This window comes from Thunnus maccoyii, chromosome 4, assembly GCF_910596095.1.
Source record: "Thunnus maccoyii chromosome 4, fThuMac1.1, whole genome shotgun sequence".
Lineage (NCBI taxonomy): Eukaryota > Metazoa > Chordata > Actinopteri > Scombriformes > Scombridae > Thunnus > Thunnus maccoyii.
Window position 1 is genome coordinate 33704205 of NC_056536.1, and position 19014 is coordinate 33723218.

A 19014-nucleotide genomic window follows, 5' to 3' on the forward strand; every position below is an offset into this window, starting at 1 on the left:
CACCCCCCTGGGATATGGCTGACAAGAGATTTAAATTTATTTATGTTAAAAATGTATAATGAAATTTGCCAGGGATAAACACGTAATGTTTACTAACTAACATAATTGGAATCTGTGACAGAGGTATAATTTCAACACAGTATCAGATTGAAAGGTTTATTATATTTGTTTAATTGGCTAAACAGTTAGTGGAGGGGCATCGAAGCCGCCCTATGAAACCAGGCAAGTGCTCTCGACCGTCAGAGTGGGCCTCCTCCAGTGATGACCTGTTAGAAGGCCATCTTGGAGTACTTTCAAACCTCCAACACCTATTTGTACCAATAAACTTCGTTGTGTCCCTGCTGTCAGGTACTCTTGACTAAATAGGCCCATTAGCGTGGTTCAATGACAGCAGTTGATTATAAAAGCCAGGCTGAACTCTGGCTCCCTAAGCAGACTAAGACGGTCTCGCGTGTAGATTTTGGGAACCCGTCCGATACTTAGGTCAGAGGTAGAGGACAGCTGTCTGCCGGTGCTTCCACACTGGCAGGGGGGTATGGGTTATATGAAGGTAGAAACCATGACAAAGAGAAACATAAATAATGATATTTAGCAGCTGATTCTCGGATTTTATACTTGTGAAAAAGTGTTAGACATGGTAGCAAAAAGCCTTAATGCCGTTTAAACCCACTTCCAGATTTTTGAAACCTTTATTTTGCTTATGAAAACAGAAAAAAGGTGATTTCACTGATATTTCTATATCCAGACCAGATCTAGATCAAAAACCACCATACTCAGGCTCGTCAAATCTTAATAATAATAATATGAACAATAATAATAATCATAATATAGTCCAATAATAATAATAACCATAATAATAATAATAATAATCTAATCCAGATTTGACACCTCTTAAAGGAACAGGTTTTTATTATGAAAGGTTTGACCGGAAGTATCGCTGTCTTGACGTAGCAGGTTTTATTATGAAAGTCTTGACCGGAAGTATCGCTGTCTGGACGGAATGGGTTTTTATTATGAAAGGTTCGACCGGAGGTATCGCTGTCTTGACGGAGCAGGTTTTATTATGAAAGTCTTGACCGGAACGATCCCTGCCTCGATGGAGCGGGTTTTATTATGAAATGCTTGACCGGAAGTATCGCTGTCTTGACGGAGCGGGTGGAAAAGGCGCAGCTAGTAAACATCACAGAAATACACAGCGGACATTACAGCCTGAAAACACACAGTTATTAAAGCTCCACCTAGGTTCGTATAACGCCAGTCGGTGTCGTCCGGTCCCCCGTTACCGTCCGTGGTTGTCACGGAGACTGTCGGCGTCTAGAAAACACGATCGGGGCGTTAGCTGTTAGCCCAGCTAGCTCGCTAGCAGAGCCACCTAGCAGCCGCAGCTAGCTTTAGCATTAGCACCAGACGACAAAGATGATAGCGCTGATCAACAAACTGCTGGACTGGTTCAAGGCGCTCTTCTGGAAGGAGGAGATGGAGCTGACCCTGGTGGGGCTGCAGTACTCCGGGAAGACGACCTTCGTCAATGTGATAGCGGTAAGATTCCTTTGCTGAAGCCAGCTGTCAGTTAGCATCTGGCTGCATCCATTGTTGTCCTGCGGCGCTGAGGTCAGCCAGTTCAGGAAGATGTAGAAGATGCTTTCTAAACGGCAGATTGGTGTTAGCTGTGTTTTCTGACAGATGTTAACACCCTGCTGTAGATATAAAACCTCTGGCTCTGATTTTACATTTGAATAAGTAGAGCTGCTGTTACACCTGTGCCGGTCGATGCTCGTAACCTCCACCTGAAATATTATATTATAGGTAAGTTTTATCAGATGGATGACAGGTTTTGGGTCAGGAAACCCCAGCCCACCATACCCCACCCCCACAGCCCTGGTGCTGGTAGCAGGGCCGTAGCTGAGATGTGTGGGTCCAGTGAAAGAGAGTCGACCCCCCCCCCTCCCTCCTGACAGAGTGACCTTCCCTCTCTATCACACCATCAGCTGACATCAGCCTCCAGTGATTCTTATTATAATTTTTGGGTGATGCACTCAAGTACATTTTTCTTAACCGAAAAAGATCTTTTCATTTAATTAATTGAATCATTTTAGAAGTCTGAAACGCTGCCCAACTGATAATTGCTCATTGAAGCTGGAAAACTGGATGATGAGTTTTGTGTTTTACCATAATCGCTTCATCAAAAGAAACATTTTCAATACAGATTCCTTAGATTTGGTTCTTAGAGAATTCTGACCAAGTTATGTGCAGAGCAGGAAATTTTACAGTTGAACATTTAGGTGACTCACTTAAATCACCCTTTACCTGTAAAAAATTTTTCCATATTTTTGTACTTTTTATTTTCCTTGTAGAAGTTTGAAATGCATCACAGTGGTGGAAAGTAACTAAGTACATTTATCTACTGTGCTTCTCACTGTACTTAAGTACAACTTTTGAGGTACTTGTACTTTGATACATGTGATGCTACTTTCTACATTTCAGAGGGAAATATTGTACTTTCTACTCCACTACATTTATTTGACAGCTTTAGTTACTTTTCAGATGAAGATTTGACACAATGGATAATATAACAAGCTTTTAAAATACAACACATTGTTAAAGATGAAACCAGTGGTTTCCAACCTTTTTGTCTTTTGACGTCTTACAAAAAGCAGTGTGTAGTCGGGGTCACATTTCACATGTCTATGAGTTGTTAACAGCTCCACCAAATAGTGATTTTTCCCTCTAAACTTCTCACATGCTTTCATTTCAATAAATGTTCAAATGATCCAATATTTCAGCAAAAATCAAAGATTAGAGAAAAAGTCCAAAAACTGAAAACAGATTTGTGTATCAGAACTTTGTTTTTTCTTCTTTCCTCTCCCATTAATCATCTCACCACCCCTCAGATTTATCTGCTGACCCTTTGGAGGGGCCCGACCCCTAGGTTGGGAACCACTGGACTAAACTAGCTAACTGTATATAAAGTAGTGTAAACTAGCTCCACCTCCAGCAGCTACAACAGTAACATGCTGCTCTAACACTGATGCTTCACTATTAATAATCTAATGATGTCATATATAATAATATATCAGTCAGAGGGACCAAACCACTACTTTTACTGCAATACTTTAACTACATCAAGCTCATAATACTTATGTACTTTTACTGCAATACTTTAACTACATCAAGCTCATAATACTTATGTACTTTTACTGCAATACTTTAACTACATCAAGCTCATAATACTTATGTACTTTTACTGCAATACTTTAACTACATCAAGCTCATAATACTTATGTACTTTTACTGCAATACTTTAACTACATCAAGCTCATAATACTTATGTACTTTAACTGTGGTCAGATTTTTCATGCAGGAATTTTACTTGTAATGGAGTATTTTTACATTGCTGTATTGGTACTTTTACTTAAGTAAAGAGTCTGAATACTTCTTCCATCGCTGTAAGGGTTAAAAGATCAGATAGAGATGATGATATTTTACCATAATCACATTACTTGAATAAGCATTTTTGATAAGGATTCTTTAGATTTGGGTCTTAGATAATTCTGACCCGAGTTATGTGCAGAGGGGTATGTTTTACGGTTGAAAATTTGGGTGACTCACTCAAATAGATTTTCCTCCACCCAAATAGATTTTTGTATGTTTTAATCATTTTAGAAGTCTGAAATGCAGCTCGACTGATGATTTATTTCTGAGTTCGAAATTTATATTTTCAGAGCTATAAAATCGGACAATGATAAAGATTTTGTTTTTTTCTAAACAAACATTTTTTGTAAGGATTCATTAGATTTAGTTCCTAGTATAAATGTTGATTCTCATGTTTTTCACAGATCGATTAGTTGCGTAATATGCTCAATTCTAGATCGAGTAACCGCACAGAGAGGAAATCTATCGTATTGGCCAGAATATCAGACGACCCTGATGATGGGACGTAGAAGTAAAACATCAAATACTTATGTTATAATAAATTATATATACATAAATCCCACATTAGTGTATTTTGTCAGTCACACAGTCTCTCCTTCCAGGTTCTTAGAAGCGGTGAAAAATAATTTTCTCTTTTTTAGACATTTTTTTTTTGAGCTCCCCATTATCTTCGAAACAAGATTGGCAATTTTTTTGCTGCTTGACAGATGATTTGGGCTCTGCTGTGTTTCTGCGGTCAGCTCATTTCTTCTCATTTCTACTCATCAGGAATTTATTTACTCAGAAAAACACATCACACAAGCCTTCAAAAGCTCCCGTAGGCTGAACTGGACCGAAACACTTTTAGCGCTGACAGACTGTAACAGACTGAGACCATGTCCACACTAAGTTGGCTAGATTTGTAAATGCGTTTTCTTCTCTCTGTTTTGGCTTCCATCCAGACTAACACAGTGTTTGTTCTGCTCTGAAAACGGAGCTTTTCCAAAACGTCCTCCAGAGTGTGTAAATGTGAAAACGCCGGCTTGGCGTTGTAGTGTGTACTGGAGCTTTGTAGAAACACTGTCATATCACTGACAGGACAGATGGTGGCAGTAGCGCGGCGTTTCATTGGAAGAAGAAGAAGAAGAAGAAGAAACACAATGACAACAATGGCGGACGGCTTCATGCGAGTGTTGTTCTCTTTATCGTCCACTCTGCTATCTACCACCTTTCTCTGCTCAGACTGTTGGAATCTGCTGCAATAAACTAAATGTCAGGAAGCCGTCGCAAAAAACCAAAAACAGTATATCATTTCTTCTCCGTTTGTTTTCTGTGGCTGATTTGGCTTGTCTGTCCTCCGCACATGCTCAGTAGGAGGAGAATTACTTGTTTTCATGTGGAACGGAGGTGTTTGCAGGAACAAGGTGAAACTCCTGCAGGTTGTTTTAGCTTGAAAACAGCGTTTTAGAATTTAGCCGGCTGTCTCACTATAAACAGACTGGAAGAAACTTGCTAGCCTAGCAACATTAGTGCTACAAAAAAACCCATAATGCAACACACTCTATAAGAGACCGTTTTTCCATTTCAAAAGAAATAATATAATACAACCCCTGCTTTTAAAAAAACTCGATTTCCAGAAAAAAATATCTTACATTCGGGCCAATCGTCTTGGTCGTGTGGCATCACGTTTTTTCCATGCGCCATACTGTCCATAGATACTAAAGACAAAAAGATCAATCAGGTATGTGATCAATCAATAATCAATTCATCTGTTATTCATAGCATGAAACCAAGGTCCTCAGGTGGACTCCTAGGTTTATGGTCGGCCACCAGCCATCCCATGTTGCAAACTCCAGTTTCTTGTCACTTCTTCCAACATACTAATCGATATTATACATCTGTGACAAGCTCTGATGGTTTTCCACTCTTGTTTTAGTGACTTGTTCCACCAGCATATGATGATTGACACACAGCTGCGTCATACAGTATCACAATCAAGCAGTGGCTTATGTCACTAAGAAGTGTGTGTTTGTGTGTTTCAGTCCGGTCAGTTCAGTGAAGACATGATTCCCACAGTTGGATTCAACATGAGGAAGATCACCAAGGGCAACGTCACCATCAAGGTTGGTAGTTCCACTTCCTGTTTGTACCCACACTCTGCTGCCTGTCAGCACACATACAGACTGTTTGTACAGATAAAACCCCATTCCAGAATTAAAACATTTAATGTAAAGAGCCAGAAATTATCTTTTTAAAAATGTATTTTTTTTTCATCCGTAACATTTGTAAAAGGTCAGGATGTCAAAAGAAAACGTAGGTTATTGTAATTTCAGGAATGATAAAATAGTTTTATTTAACCGTCAGTGTTTCACAATCTGCTTTTTATTTATTTATTTATGTCAATAATGGCCTTTTTGTTAGTATTTTTACATCGTATTTATTCTGTTTTAAACATTTATGTCAAACATACAAAACACAATAATCAAAAAGAAAGAAAAACAAAGATGTTCAGTGTCTTCATGCCATATACAGTTGCTGTGTGCTGGAAATCAGCACTAAAGCCATCTTTGAATAAACTGCTAAAAGGACTTTTAAGCTGGTTATCTATGGAAGAAATCATCATTTGCTTTCAAAGGAAAATCCAAGGACTTAAAAAGATGTGGGTGCCATTTATAGATTTCCTGAAACCAGTCCCATGGAGGATTTTTCAGTAGTTGAGTTTGACCGAACTGTAAAACACGAGTCAATAATGTTTAAGAACTCTTAATAATCTTTCCCACTATGTTTGTGATGCATTCTAACTTCTCTCTCCGAACTCTCCGTCTGTCTGTAGTTGTGGGATATCGGAGGTCAGCCTCGGTTCAGAAGCATGTGGGAGCGTTACTGTCGAGGAGTCAGCGCTATCGTGTAAGTCCTGGTTTCCTAAACTGTGGTTACTGTCCCCTGAATAGATCGCTTGGATGTATGTGGAGGGTCCAAACACAATAAAGGCCCAGAGACACAAAGGACTGTTAATCAACTGATCCTTCTGTCCAACAAACAAACACGTTTCTCTGCAGTAAATCTAATATTTGATGATTGTTGAGAGTTTGGTGGACTCTTGGTCAGCTGAATGTGATGATCACAGAAATGCAGAAAGTAGTCGTGTAGTTTGGCGTGTTTGGCTGTCTGAACTGTTGAACCAGACTGTTAGGGATGATGTGGAGATACTTTCCAATTAGTCAAGTGTTTGGATTCATTTTTTTTGAGTGATCGTATAGATTTTTTCTCTCGTGCAGCTACATGGTGGACGCAGCAGATCCAGAGAAGATCGAAGCCTCCAAGAATGAACTCCACAACCTGCTGGACAAACCGCAGCTGCAGGGAATCCCTGTAAGTACAAACCAGAACAGACTGATCCTGAGCAGACCCCTCTCAAATAGCAGCAAAACATCAGTGAAATATCAGTGACATATCCAAAAACTATACTATACTATAAGTAAAATATCAAAAATATATCAATAAAATGCTTAGAACAGACAAAATAAATTGATCCTCATATTCTCTGTTGGTGACTCATCATTAATATCACCAGATGGAGATAAATGACATTTATCAAAACTATCACTCATTAGTAGAGTAAGGGATAAAACTCTTCTTCGGTGGTATTTCTGTTTTCACTTTCAATTCTGAATAATGATGTAACAAACATCTGATCCAGTAAAACAGCAACAAAATTTACAGCAGTTGCTGTTGGTCATCAGCAGCCGTGTGCACCCATACTGTTTGTTTGTTTGTTTGTTTGTTTGTTTGTTTGTTTGTTTGTTTGTTTATCCTTGGACAAGCCACACATGTCAAATAAAACAGTCTGATTCAGTGGAGTTTATATTAATTACTGTGGTGATGGCCCGTTCTGGGCTTCTGCATAGTAACGGAAAGTTCAACATTATATGCGCAACGATTAACAAAACAAGACATTTGAGGACGTCACCTTGGGTTTTGGGAAACTGACATGTTTCACCATTTTTGACATTTTATAGTCTAACAACTAATCGAGAAAATAATTGTTAGATTACTCAATAACGAAAATAATTGTTACAGCCCTTGTAACAATAGCTGTTGTTTCAAACAGATACAGAAGTGAGCATGGTAATAACTAATCTTAATCTTATGGTGACAAATTAACTGAGGAAGTAGTGAAAATGTTAAAGAACAGGATATGAGATACAATAACACCAGTGACGATGCACGGGCACCCATAAAAGGAGACTTCATAACTTTGAGTCTGTTGTCCTGGTGCATTCTGGGGAGCTTTCCTTTCGCAGTTGCTCCTGTGACATCATGGTATCTTAAAGGACACATATCCTGCAAACTTCCAGGTCCTTGTTTATATTCTGGGGCTCTACTGGAATATCTTTGTGTGATTTTCAGTTATTTATCTTCTACTGGTCCTTTATGCAGCCCCTCAGTTCAGCCTCTGTCTGAAACAGGCTGTTTTAGCTCCTGTCTCTTTAAGGCCCCGCCTCCTGATGAGCCCCACTCTGTTCTGATTGGTCAGCTTCAGGAAGCTTCCTCCCTCTGGCTCCGGAGGCTACGTAAACAAACTATAGTAGCAGGATTTCACTTCTTTTTCTCCTTCTTTACTCTAAACGTCAACTTCTCAAATCCATCCGTACATGTTGGAGCTGAATCACATCTGAAATATGAGAGTGAACAACATGAACAACACATGGAAACACCGTAGCAACCATGTTAGCAACAAAGGCTACGGAAAGGGCGGCTGTTTGTGGTCATGCATGAACAGTCTGATGTCAGTTTGATGGGGAAATAGAGGTAACTTTTCAAACGGAGCGTTCACAGCAGGTTGAAGCCCTGACTTTTGACTTGAAGGCAGCATTTTTACATACGTTCACCTCAAGATTTGGAACTTTGACCATGTTTAACATCCGACATTATTTTGATACGTCCCCTGTAACCTCATTGTCTGTGAGGTTTTTTTGTCTTCACTTCCTACTCGTGTCCACAACATTAACTCTACATTAAACATTAACTCCACCTAAACAAATTTAAATAAACTAACTAGATTGCACCAACCGGGGCAGTGGGATCTCGTATGGTGTCTGACTGATATCTGTTGTATTATCTGATGTATATTCTGTCTGTGTGTCTTCAGGTTTTGGTTCTGGGCAATAAGCGGGACCTACCAGGAGCTCTGGATGAGAAAGAGCTCATAGAGAGGATGTAAGTTCATACCAGCACACTGACTCTCAGATCTGATGTTTTATGATCTGTGTAAACAATAAAAATCTGTTTGTACATGAATATGAGCTACAGCACCACATTCTGGGCATGACACCCACGTGACTTTTTTTTTTTTGATTAAACTGAAATGAGCCAGCGTTGCTACGTCTGGAGACATTTATCAGAAATCGATGGTACCAAATTATTCACATAAAACAGACAAACACATTAGATTTTTTTGTGTTTTCTCAAAAGTAAGTTTTACTTTAAGAGTGTAGAATGAAGTTTTGTTTTGAATGTCAGTTTTTCAAGGCTGATGTGCTGAACACGTCATCCGCAGTTGGTCAGATGAGTCATGTGACCACATGTTTTTGATTTTCTTCCATACTGTTGTGTCACAGGCACAGATCTGTCCCAGAGAGTTCAACAGAAGCCTGAGAAACAAACACACTATTTGGAGTTTCCTCCTGGTCTCAGTTTAGCAGAGAATAAGCTGTGTGTTTTAACAACATTGTCACAACATCATGATACTGCATGAATGTGTGTGTAATCCTTGACATATTAATTTGAATTGATTGTGTTTTTTTTTTTTTTTAAATCAGGAATCTGTCAGCCATCCAGGACAGAGAGATCTGCTGTTACTCCATCTCCTGCAAGGAGAAAGACAACATTGGTACGACACACACATACACACACATTTGTACTAGTACAGAAGTGCAAACAAAGGTCAAGGTTTGTTTTTATTGTACCAACTTCAGTTTAACGTCACTCACCACAAGCAAGTTATTAACTGTTTAGCAGAAGGCTGTTACATACTGTAAACTCTCATATAAAAGACAGTATTCAAATAATAACCGGCATGTGGCCGTCACAAACAAATAAAGTCCAGTTGATAAAGAGTTAAAAAACACTGATGAGAGGTGGAAGTATCTGAACTATAATAGGTCATATGGTACATTCAGTATAACGAACATTTCCCCAGCACTAAGTCCATCAGTGCAGCTCTGTGATTCAAACCACAGAGTAAAGTTTGGAGTGCTGACAGTAACACAGATACAGATATTTAACACAGATATTTCAAATCACATCACCAACGTCGTCAGTCGTGTTATCATTTTTTTTTTAGAGCCACGTCCGCAAATGTCCATCCAAAGATTTGACATGAACAGCTCACATGAAAGCTTCAAATTCTCACATATGAGAAGCTGCAACCAGCAGATATGTGGCATTGTTTTTTTAAAAAGTGACTAAAACGGTTATTTGATTACCAAAATAATTGCTGATTAATCTTCTGTCAATCGACTAATTGTTGCAGCTCACAAAATAAAATCCATGATTACAAAAAATGTGCTTATGTACAATAAAAATTAACCATGTCCCAAGGAATGTATTATACAGGACTTTTTTTAATAAAGAGAGAAAAGATGCTCACAATGTTGTGATCATACGTGACAAGAAACAAATCAGTAAGTAGCCGAGGTTTGGCAGCAGGTGGAGACAAACATCACAGAGGAGGGGAACTGAAATTAATTCATTTATTGTTTTTATGAGGATGGTTTCATGTTGAATTACTCATTTAAAACAGTATTCAGTGGAGAAAAAAATGTTCCAGGTCATGTTGAGTGTGTGGTGTTCTTTATTCTTTCCTCTCCTCGTACATCTGCTCTTTCTCTCTGGACACACTTTCTCTGCTGATGTCACGTTGATCTCTCTCTGCAGACATCACTCTCCAGTGGTTGATCCAACACTCCAGGACTAAGAGGAGTTCCTGAGAACAGACGCGCCCCCCCAACAGAACAGGCCACGCCCACTCGATCAAACCCCTCCCCCCCCCCCCTCCCAAACCTCTGACTATCCCCCTGTACATCTACCCCATCCACATTAATATCATCCAGCCCCCCTCTACTCTCACCTCTCCACCTTGCGATGCACTGATGCCGCTTTTTTGTTTGTTTACAGAGGAAGGCAGAATCAATGGTTCCAGATTATACATATATTTTCTCCACTGGAACTGTATTTCTAAAATTTCTGGATAATTTCACCACACCATAAGGTAGTATTATGATACTACACTACCCATGAGCCTCAGCATGAGCTCCGTCTTTTTATAGGTTTTGTCAAGAACAAAACACTGCACCATAGTTGAGTCACGTCATATCTATTTATAGAGCACATTCAAAAAACAACAGGTGTTGACCAAAGCGCTTTACACAGAAATTTAAAATACAGCTGTTTAATTAAAACAAAAATAAACAGATCAATAACTCTAACAGACATAATTCTAACAAATTGGTCATTTTTATTAAAAATTAAAGAAACTCAAAGGCAACAGTCTTAGGAGACCAGCTTAGGAATTTATTTACACATAATAGGTCAGTTCACTCATATTACAGAACACACCGTCAATATTTCACAGTGACGGGGAGATGGTTATTTCAACTTATTGTTTATTTCTTTTAATTTGCTTTCAGCAGTTTGCTCACATGATCTTACAGATGCAATTGCAGAAATGAGACAGAAAACAACCAAAAAAAAAAACAGAAAACCAAATTTTTTGATTGCTGTTTAAATGTTAATTTTTCAATTCTCTGAGCACCACAAACTAAATTCCATTCACCTCTGTTGTGAAGCATTTGAGTCAGAAATCACAAAACCTGGATGAATAAAACCAGAACTATCTGCACGGATAGATGTTACTAGAGGGAAAAGAGGAAATATGTTTTTGTAATTTGGGTAAAAACTTTTAATGGTACCAGCTGCAGAAAAGTGCTATCAGTGCATCTCTACAGATCCACACATATCACCCCCATCATAGTCGTTATTTTTAAATTGGTGTTTATGCTAAAATAAAAGCCTTTTTTTTGTACATTGATATTGACTTTTAATCATCACCATAACTGGAAAAAAAAAGAAGGAAGAACTGAACTTTTTTGCCATAAAGACACACAGGTAGCATTGTTAGCTGCTGTGTGGATCTGTACACTTTCCTGACGTTTTCCCATCTCCTCCTCCACCCCACCTGTATCACCTCTTAGCCAGTAAACACAAACTTGCCTTCATCATCTCCCCTCTCCTTCCTTGCTCCCTCCATTTTTCCCTTTCTACCTCCGCATCTTCCATCCATCCATTCATACCTTCATAATTTCATAATCCTGAGAAGCCCCTCTTCCTCCCTCGTCTGTTGTAAACTGCTTGTCCTCCTCTGTATTCCCTCTATCCTTCCTTTTTCTTTTATTATTTTTGGATGTTACCTTCTTTCTCTTCTTTCCTTGCCGCCAAGCCCCGCCCCTTGCCGTCTCTCTCTCTCTCTCTCTATCTCTCTCCCTCTCTCTCCTGCTGAGCGAGGGATAAAAAAACCTTTTTATTGCACTGTTGATTTTGGTTTTGTAAGATATTAATAATGAGAATAATGTTAATAATCTTCTTATTGTGGCATAACCTGGTCTGTCCAGATTTAAGAAAGTGGTACTTTAACTGGAGAAGGAGAAATGTTATTGTTTCTGTTCATATCTCTGTAATAAGCTTTTTATTTCTTATTTGTTTTATATTATTATTTTTTAATGTTGTTTTTTGACTTCATAAGTCTACTCTGGATGTTTAACCAGAGTTCAGTGTTTTCTGGTCTGACACGTCTGCTGATTGGACCAGGAGTGTCACGTGATCACATGCTACATTCACATCATGTCAGACAAAATAGAGAAATGAAATCATCATTTTTAATTTAAAGTCTACCACATCTTTCAAGCAGATAAGATTTACTTAATCGCGTATTGATATTTATGCAAATAGAACCGCTGACTAAGAGGTTTTCATCCATCTATTGTAATGTTGACACATTTCCATGATTCATCGTTCATTCACCACTTGACGAGGTGCTTCAACGGTGAAATACATTTTAGGATTTTGTTTTTCATTCTCATGTGAAAACAAACTCTGTCATGTAAGTGTCACAAAAAATAATGTAATAGGTTTAACAAAGAAAAATTGTCCTTTTTGGCCTTCCGTACTTGCTCGCAGAAAATGTCCACATCCTGTTTTTAATTAACATGAGGTGGCAGCAAAATATGGAAGTTTGTGGCTTATAGTAGTGAAATTAAATAATTTAATCAAATTGAAATTTTAATTCATTTATTTATGTAATTTATGTTAAATAAGCAGTTGCATAGTTGGTTCAAGTTTACTATCAGCTTATGGTGAATGTGAAGGAATATGTTTTAAGTGGCGTTAATGGTAGCAACAAATATTCAGGCATTTAAATCTTAAACTAGTGAGTGATCTGATGTAAATCACGACATCAACCACAACAAATCAGAGAAGGTATTAAAAGCATGTTTTGACAGATTCTCGTTTATCTCATGATTTGTGGTGCAAAGATCTTGTTCCTGTCAACCTGTTAATTGATCAAAAATATCTAAATCTGTAATTAGAGATTTTTGAGTCTGAGTGACAGGTTTTATTCAAATTTTCCTTGAGTCACGAAATACCGCATACCTTGATACAAAGAACGTCATTACATCCTCACGCCATTTTCACACTACTTATGCATCTGTTTGCTCTGTACTCCTGTTGGTTCACATTATGTGTGACAACATCCTGGTCCTAACAGCAGCCAGTCAGACTGCAGGACAAACAGGAAGCAGAAGGACGATTACCTGTCTGTATGTTGTTCTGTACTAAGGTCTGTTTGTTTAAGAGTGGTCAAACTGTCTGCTGAGTTTTTGGGAGATACTCTGTTAGCAAACACTCGCTTGCTTTCCACTGTTGGGCCAAAAGTGGCTTCCATTTTAGGTTCAAGAGAGACTTGAGGCCTTTCCAATCTGGGTGATTTTCTTTTCTTGTGGACTTGTTAAATGTTATCAGCCGCGTCCCAATTCAAAGTCCACATTTAGTCAAGAATGCTCCAAATACTCAATAGTGTTCTTGATGCTAGGGCTGCAGTTAGCAGTTATTTTATTTTTATTATTAAGATACTTTGTTGAATACTTTGTTGAGTTTGGTATAAAAAATAAATGTGTGTGTATATATATATATATATACATATATACATATAAACACCAATCAGACATAGGGTCTTGGTATTGTTAAAAAAATGATGATACGAGTACCAATACTGGTACCCTTAAAGTGATACCAGTGCCAACAGAGTATTTCATTCAATAACTTTTTTTTTTCTACGTCATTCAATACCCATCATGTGAATGGAAACATTCGGTTGTGTAAAAGGCCACCACTCCTCCCCATCCAAATGATTTTTACACAAATACATTATAAGTGTTCAAATTATGAAATATTTACTCTAGTGGCATCTTGCCGTACTGAACTGACAACTCTATCAAATACACCCCACTTAACTTCACCACCACAGACTACGTGTATGGGTTGTAGCTGCTGCAATAGTGGGCCAATCACACATTGCATCAAATTGAAGAACGCTTGCGGTGATTGGCTGTGAGCAAAACCATACAAATAGTAATTTTTTTTCTAGATCTGGGTACAAAAAGGATCGAATGCGGGTATCGTTTGACTGGAGAAGTTTTGATACTACTTGGTACTTATTTCAGTTGATACCTTAAAGGTATTGATTACCGATACCAAGCTCTGATCACATGTGACATCTTAAATATTTCACTTCTGAAGATCCAAAGATGTTAAGTCCACTGTCGTACAAGACCACACAAAGCAGGAAAACTTATTTCTTGGAAAAATTACCTTAACAGTTCATTAAAACTGTTGTTGATGTTGTTCTATTAATCAATTAATCGACTGTTATTCAACATCAACCAGCAGTGATAACAGGGGACAGCCACACCCACAACTTTTTGTATGACAACTGTTGGTTTGCCAAATTTAGTTTAGAGATTTTTAGCCGAAAATCAACGCTTTAGATTTGTGATATGTTGTCAGTTTATCAACATAATGCTTCAAAAGTTCAAAATGTTCAATTTATTCATTCATAAAAGCATGGAAATCATAGTGCTACTCTCTTAATCAACTAAATGCAGTAAATAAATACCAACATGTAAACCAGCAATAAAAACAACATAAAAATAAAGAAATCATCATTTAGATTAAAATCCTAATTTACTTCGTGACATTGGGATTTTAATCTAATTTACTTTGATATTGTTTGGATGTTTTAATGAAATTTTTATCTGTATGTTGTTTTTATCGGTGATTTACATGTGGGTATTTATTGACAGTATTTTGGTAATCAGTGTTGGTTGATTAGGACGGGAGCAGTCAGTGTAATTTCTATGCTCTTAACTTCCTTGCTCATTATGGAGATGTGAGGACCTGATGTTGGTGGACAGGTGTGTTGGTGTGTAATTCTCCAGGCCTGTATGTGCCGTTGATATCCCTAACAATACTGTTGTTGCAATAACAGACGAGTCCAAAATGATGAGTTGAAACTCCCAGAAAGACAAATTTTGAGCTCCCAAGAAAGCATTATCAAACTCCTAAGTTTGCGCGCTCCAACTTGGCGTAGTCGTTAATGAGAAAAGCCTTTTGTTTCTCTTGATTCACTGGTTTCCACAATCTGTGTTAATGGTGATGACTTCATCCAGCAGAATATATGATTCTGATATTAAGTTACTAAAGCTGTTGTTCAGCCCTCTTTAGCCCTACAATGGAAAGCTGATCTTAATAACTGTCTAAAGGAGCTGTGTTAATGAGCTGGAGGCCTCAGCAGGTGTCAAGACAGAGACAGAAAACAACAAGCACAACTCCAGTCAGACTGATGTATCAAATAGTGTTGCTTAAGTCCAGGAAGTAAAAACTGAATCTCCTTTCATTGTTTGCTGCTCCAGGTGTCGAGCTCTGGAGTTTTCAGTCTGACTCCGTTCTGGTCCACACTAACTTCATTGATCTGTTGATCAGCCAGCACATTGATTATTAGTTATTGACACCGTCGGACAGACCATATTGCCGGGGGAATTTCACAGTCACGTCTTGGCCTGTTATCTGTGGAAAATAACGCTCAATACTTACTGTTACAGTCTTTTTGAAAAATAATTTTTGGGGTGTTTTTGCCTTTATTTGATAGTATTGAGTCGACAGGTAATGAAGCAGGATGACATAACAAAAGTCCCTGGCTGGATTGAACCAATGACATTGCGATTCAGTCAATATCTAGATCCAGAAGGGTTCAATATGCTTCAAACAAACCCATTTTCGCAAAGTGTTGTCTTAACACATCTTAAGTCAGGAAGTGTTTCTACCCGTTCTGAACAACTAACCTGGAAGGCTGGAACGATGCACACTTTCAGACAGTCTCTCCATGTAGACATTCATGATGTTGGACTCGAATGTTCACAAGAAAAGTAGTTGTGAAGAATGATAAAAGTAGAGCTTGAGGGACAATTTCAAACCCCACCTATTTTCACACCTCCACATACCTTACCAATCACTGCATAAAGTGGGCGTGATTGTCAAATTGTCCGTCTCGTAAAGTTACAAAAAGCATCGGTAATAATCCCCTAAACCCTTTGATTCTGATGTTGAAAAAAGGGGGTTTCAGATGTTTGACATCATTTGAGGCATACTGACACCTTAATGCCACCAGGACTGCCTCAGCCTGCAATTTTCTAAATACATTCTTAAGAAATCCTGTCAACACTTGAAACATCTGTGGAGTCAAAAAGCCTCATTTTGTCCTTTCTCTTTATTAAAACAAAGAGAAAACAAAAAAATGGGATCACACTGGAAAGCAAAAGAACAGATTAAACCTCAACAGCTGCGATTTGTCGTTTCTCAGTTCACCTCGACTGGTAAACTCTGAGATTCACCAGCTACTTTGACTAGTTTACCTGTCAGCCGGCAGAACAAGAACTTCAAATGACAGCTGGTGGTTTTTTCTGTCGGATGGTTGACTGTTGAAATCCTCCTGCAGCTCTGTTCTGATCACTTCTGATCTCTTTAGTTTGCATGCTGAGGGCAGGGATTGTATATCTGCGGGACCTGAAGAAGTAAATGGTTATTTTGGTGCAACTTCACCATTATATGGCCTTAATCCAGTGCATCAACCTGAGTATTAACCTACAGAAAAGTAATGCAAGTACACAACATGAAATGTACTTAAAACAGTGCAATAAATCAGAAGCAGCGACATTGTGCTTAAACTATGTTTCTACAAGCTTCTCAGTACGTGATGTCTGAGGAGGATCACACAATGACGACGTGTCTTACAGTACTTTTCTTACACATGAGTACACTGGATTGTGGTCATTGTAATGTAAAGTTTAACATATTTCTTTTTTTTTTTTTATGGCAAATATTCTAGAGACGACCTGTAATCCTGCATGTACAATTTGAAACTCTGCAGGATGTGATGTCCAATTTTTCATGATTATCCTGTTGGGTAACAAACTCGTCAGAACATCAGTCAATGGAGATTTCTATGGAATTGTCACCAAAATATGACAGAATCCAGACAGAACGAACAGCATCACAAGAGTGTTAGTGTGTTTGGTACAAATGACAACCAGCACAAGTATTCTCACAGCTACTAAATCTCTCGTTATTCTCTGACTCTCAGACTAAGTCTACATTCAACTGGCTAAATTCTAAAATTATGTTTTTGAGCTAAAACATCAAGACTCCACAGCAGGAGTTTCAACTCGTTTCTGCAAACACCTCCGTCCACATTAAAATCCAACAACCAAACCAACAAAGAACGGTATACTACTTCCATTTTGGCGGCGACTTCCTGATGTGGTTTATTGCAGCAGATTCCAACAGTTTGAGCAGAGAAAGGTGGTAGATAGCTATGTTTAACTCTAAACAAGCTTTTAATGTAGGCAATAAAGAGAACACCACTCGCATGAAGCCGTCCGTACACACTACAACGCAAAGCCAGCATTTCACATTTACACTCTCTGAAGGCTGTTTTTGTGAGAGAAAAACGTTATTTTAGTCTGGACAGAGGAACAAAACAGAGGGAACAAGATGCGTTCCCGCCGGTTTAGCCGGTTTAAGGCTGATTTATGGTAGGTTATCTCCATGGTAACCAGACGCAATCCTCCAGCCAGCTTGTTTACTTACATTATATCATCATGACCGGGGCTAATTAAACAAGAATGTTCCATGTTATCTAAAGTTAACCATAAATCAGCCTTTAATGTAGACATGGCCTCTGTGCATTTACATGCACTTAAATGAGAAACCTGGTCGGGGATTAAAGACACCTGGTTTCTTCCGGTGGATTTCTCCTGCAGAACACTGATTTTTCTTAAAAATATAATGTCTCCTTCCTTTCAAATCAGTCTAACAGTCCAACAGTGAAGTAAATAAATGACAAAACAATCTCACCACAATGTCCAGTTTAGTAGCTGTTCTGGAGCTTTGAATTTTGTCCAGTTGTCACTTTGTTGTAAATGTTCAAATTTCCATTTTTCATACCTTAAAATATAAATTTCACACTTAAAACTTATAGTTAAACTTTGAAAACATTATGTCCAAATTCATCACAGTCTTTAATTATCAAAAATAGTCAATTTCTATTTAATTTAGGCAGACCTCCCTAAATGAAATCAAGAGATGAAAACTCACCTTCAGCCTCAATCCAATAAATCTGATGCTTTTTTTTTCCTGAAGTCAGTTTTACTTTAACTAATTCTTAAGTGGTCATAGTTTCTGAATTTGAAGCAGTACGTTCATAAAGCTCGATCAAATTCAGTTTTGAAATATGGAAAACAGATTTACATGGCTCATTATGTAAATTCAGCTGAAGCACCTGCTGGCACAAACATCCACCCATGTCCTCTAACCAGGATGTGATTTTAAAAGTTAAAACTTCAAAATATAACTGTTGCTGACTGGATTTGTCAGGTTTTGTTGCTGATCCGGGTCTTCTTGTGTTGGGTTTTGTACGTGCAGGATGAACGCGGTGAGACGGCCTGTCAGTTTGAACCTGTTTGTACATTATTGTTTGGATTCAGTTGATATAATGTGTTTTAATAGAAACATGCTTGTGTATGATACTAATTAAATACTATGGAGAAACAATGTGAGGCGCTTATTACTTCTGTGAGTGAGTGAGTGAGAAGTGTGGAAAAAAGTACAATTTGTCTATGTTTTGTATTATTTATTTGATCAACCAAGTAGACCTGAGTACAAAACCAAACTTAAAGCACACTTGTCATAGAAGAAAACAAAAAGTAGAAGTGAAAATGAAAACCCTGTAGAAAAATCTGGATTGTTGATTAGTAAATATGTTTGGCACCCTGCTGACCACAGTGGAAACAAATAAAGCCCCTTTCAGACGTGCACTTCTTTACATAAATGTGACAGCAGTTTAACATGTCTGAATAAAAGCTGTCACTTTTACGTAGAAGTCGTGATGATAATCATACAAAGTCAGACCGGAAACATATCTGTAACACG

General features: G+C 38.2%; 1 protein-coding gene across 1 annotated transcript; it reads left to right on the forward strand.

Annotated features, from left to right (window-relative positions):
• The first annotated feature begins 1089 nt into the window (after positions 1–1089).
• Positions 1090–12972, forward strand: LOC121896034 (ADP-ribosylation factor-like protein 8A). The gene is made up of 7 exons (XM_042409662.1): positions 1090–1539; positions 5454–5534; positions 6245–6318; positions 6690–6783; positions 8564–8631; positions 9234–9304; positions 10351–12972. The coding sequence occupies exons 1-7, from the start codon at positions 1417–1419 to the stop codon at positions 10401–10403; spliced, it is 564 nt and encodes a 187-aa protein (XP_042265596.1). The 5' UTR covers positions 1090–1416; the 3' UTR covers positions 10404–12972.
• The last annotated feature ends 6042 nt before the right edge of the window (positions 12973–19014 follow it).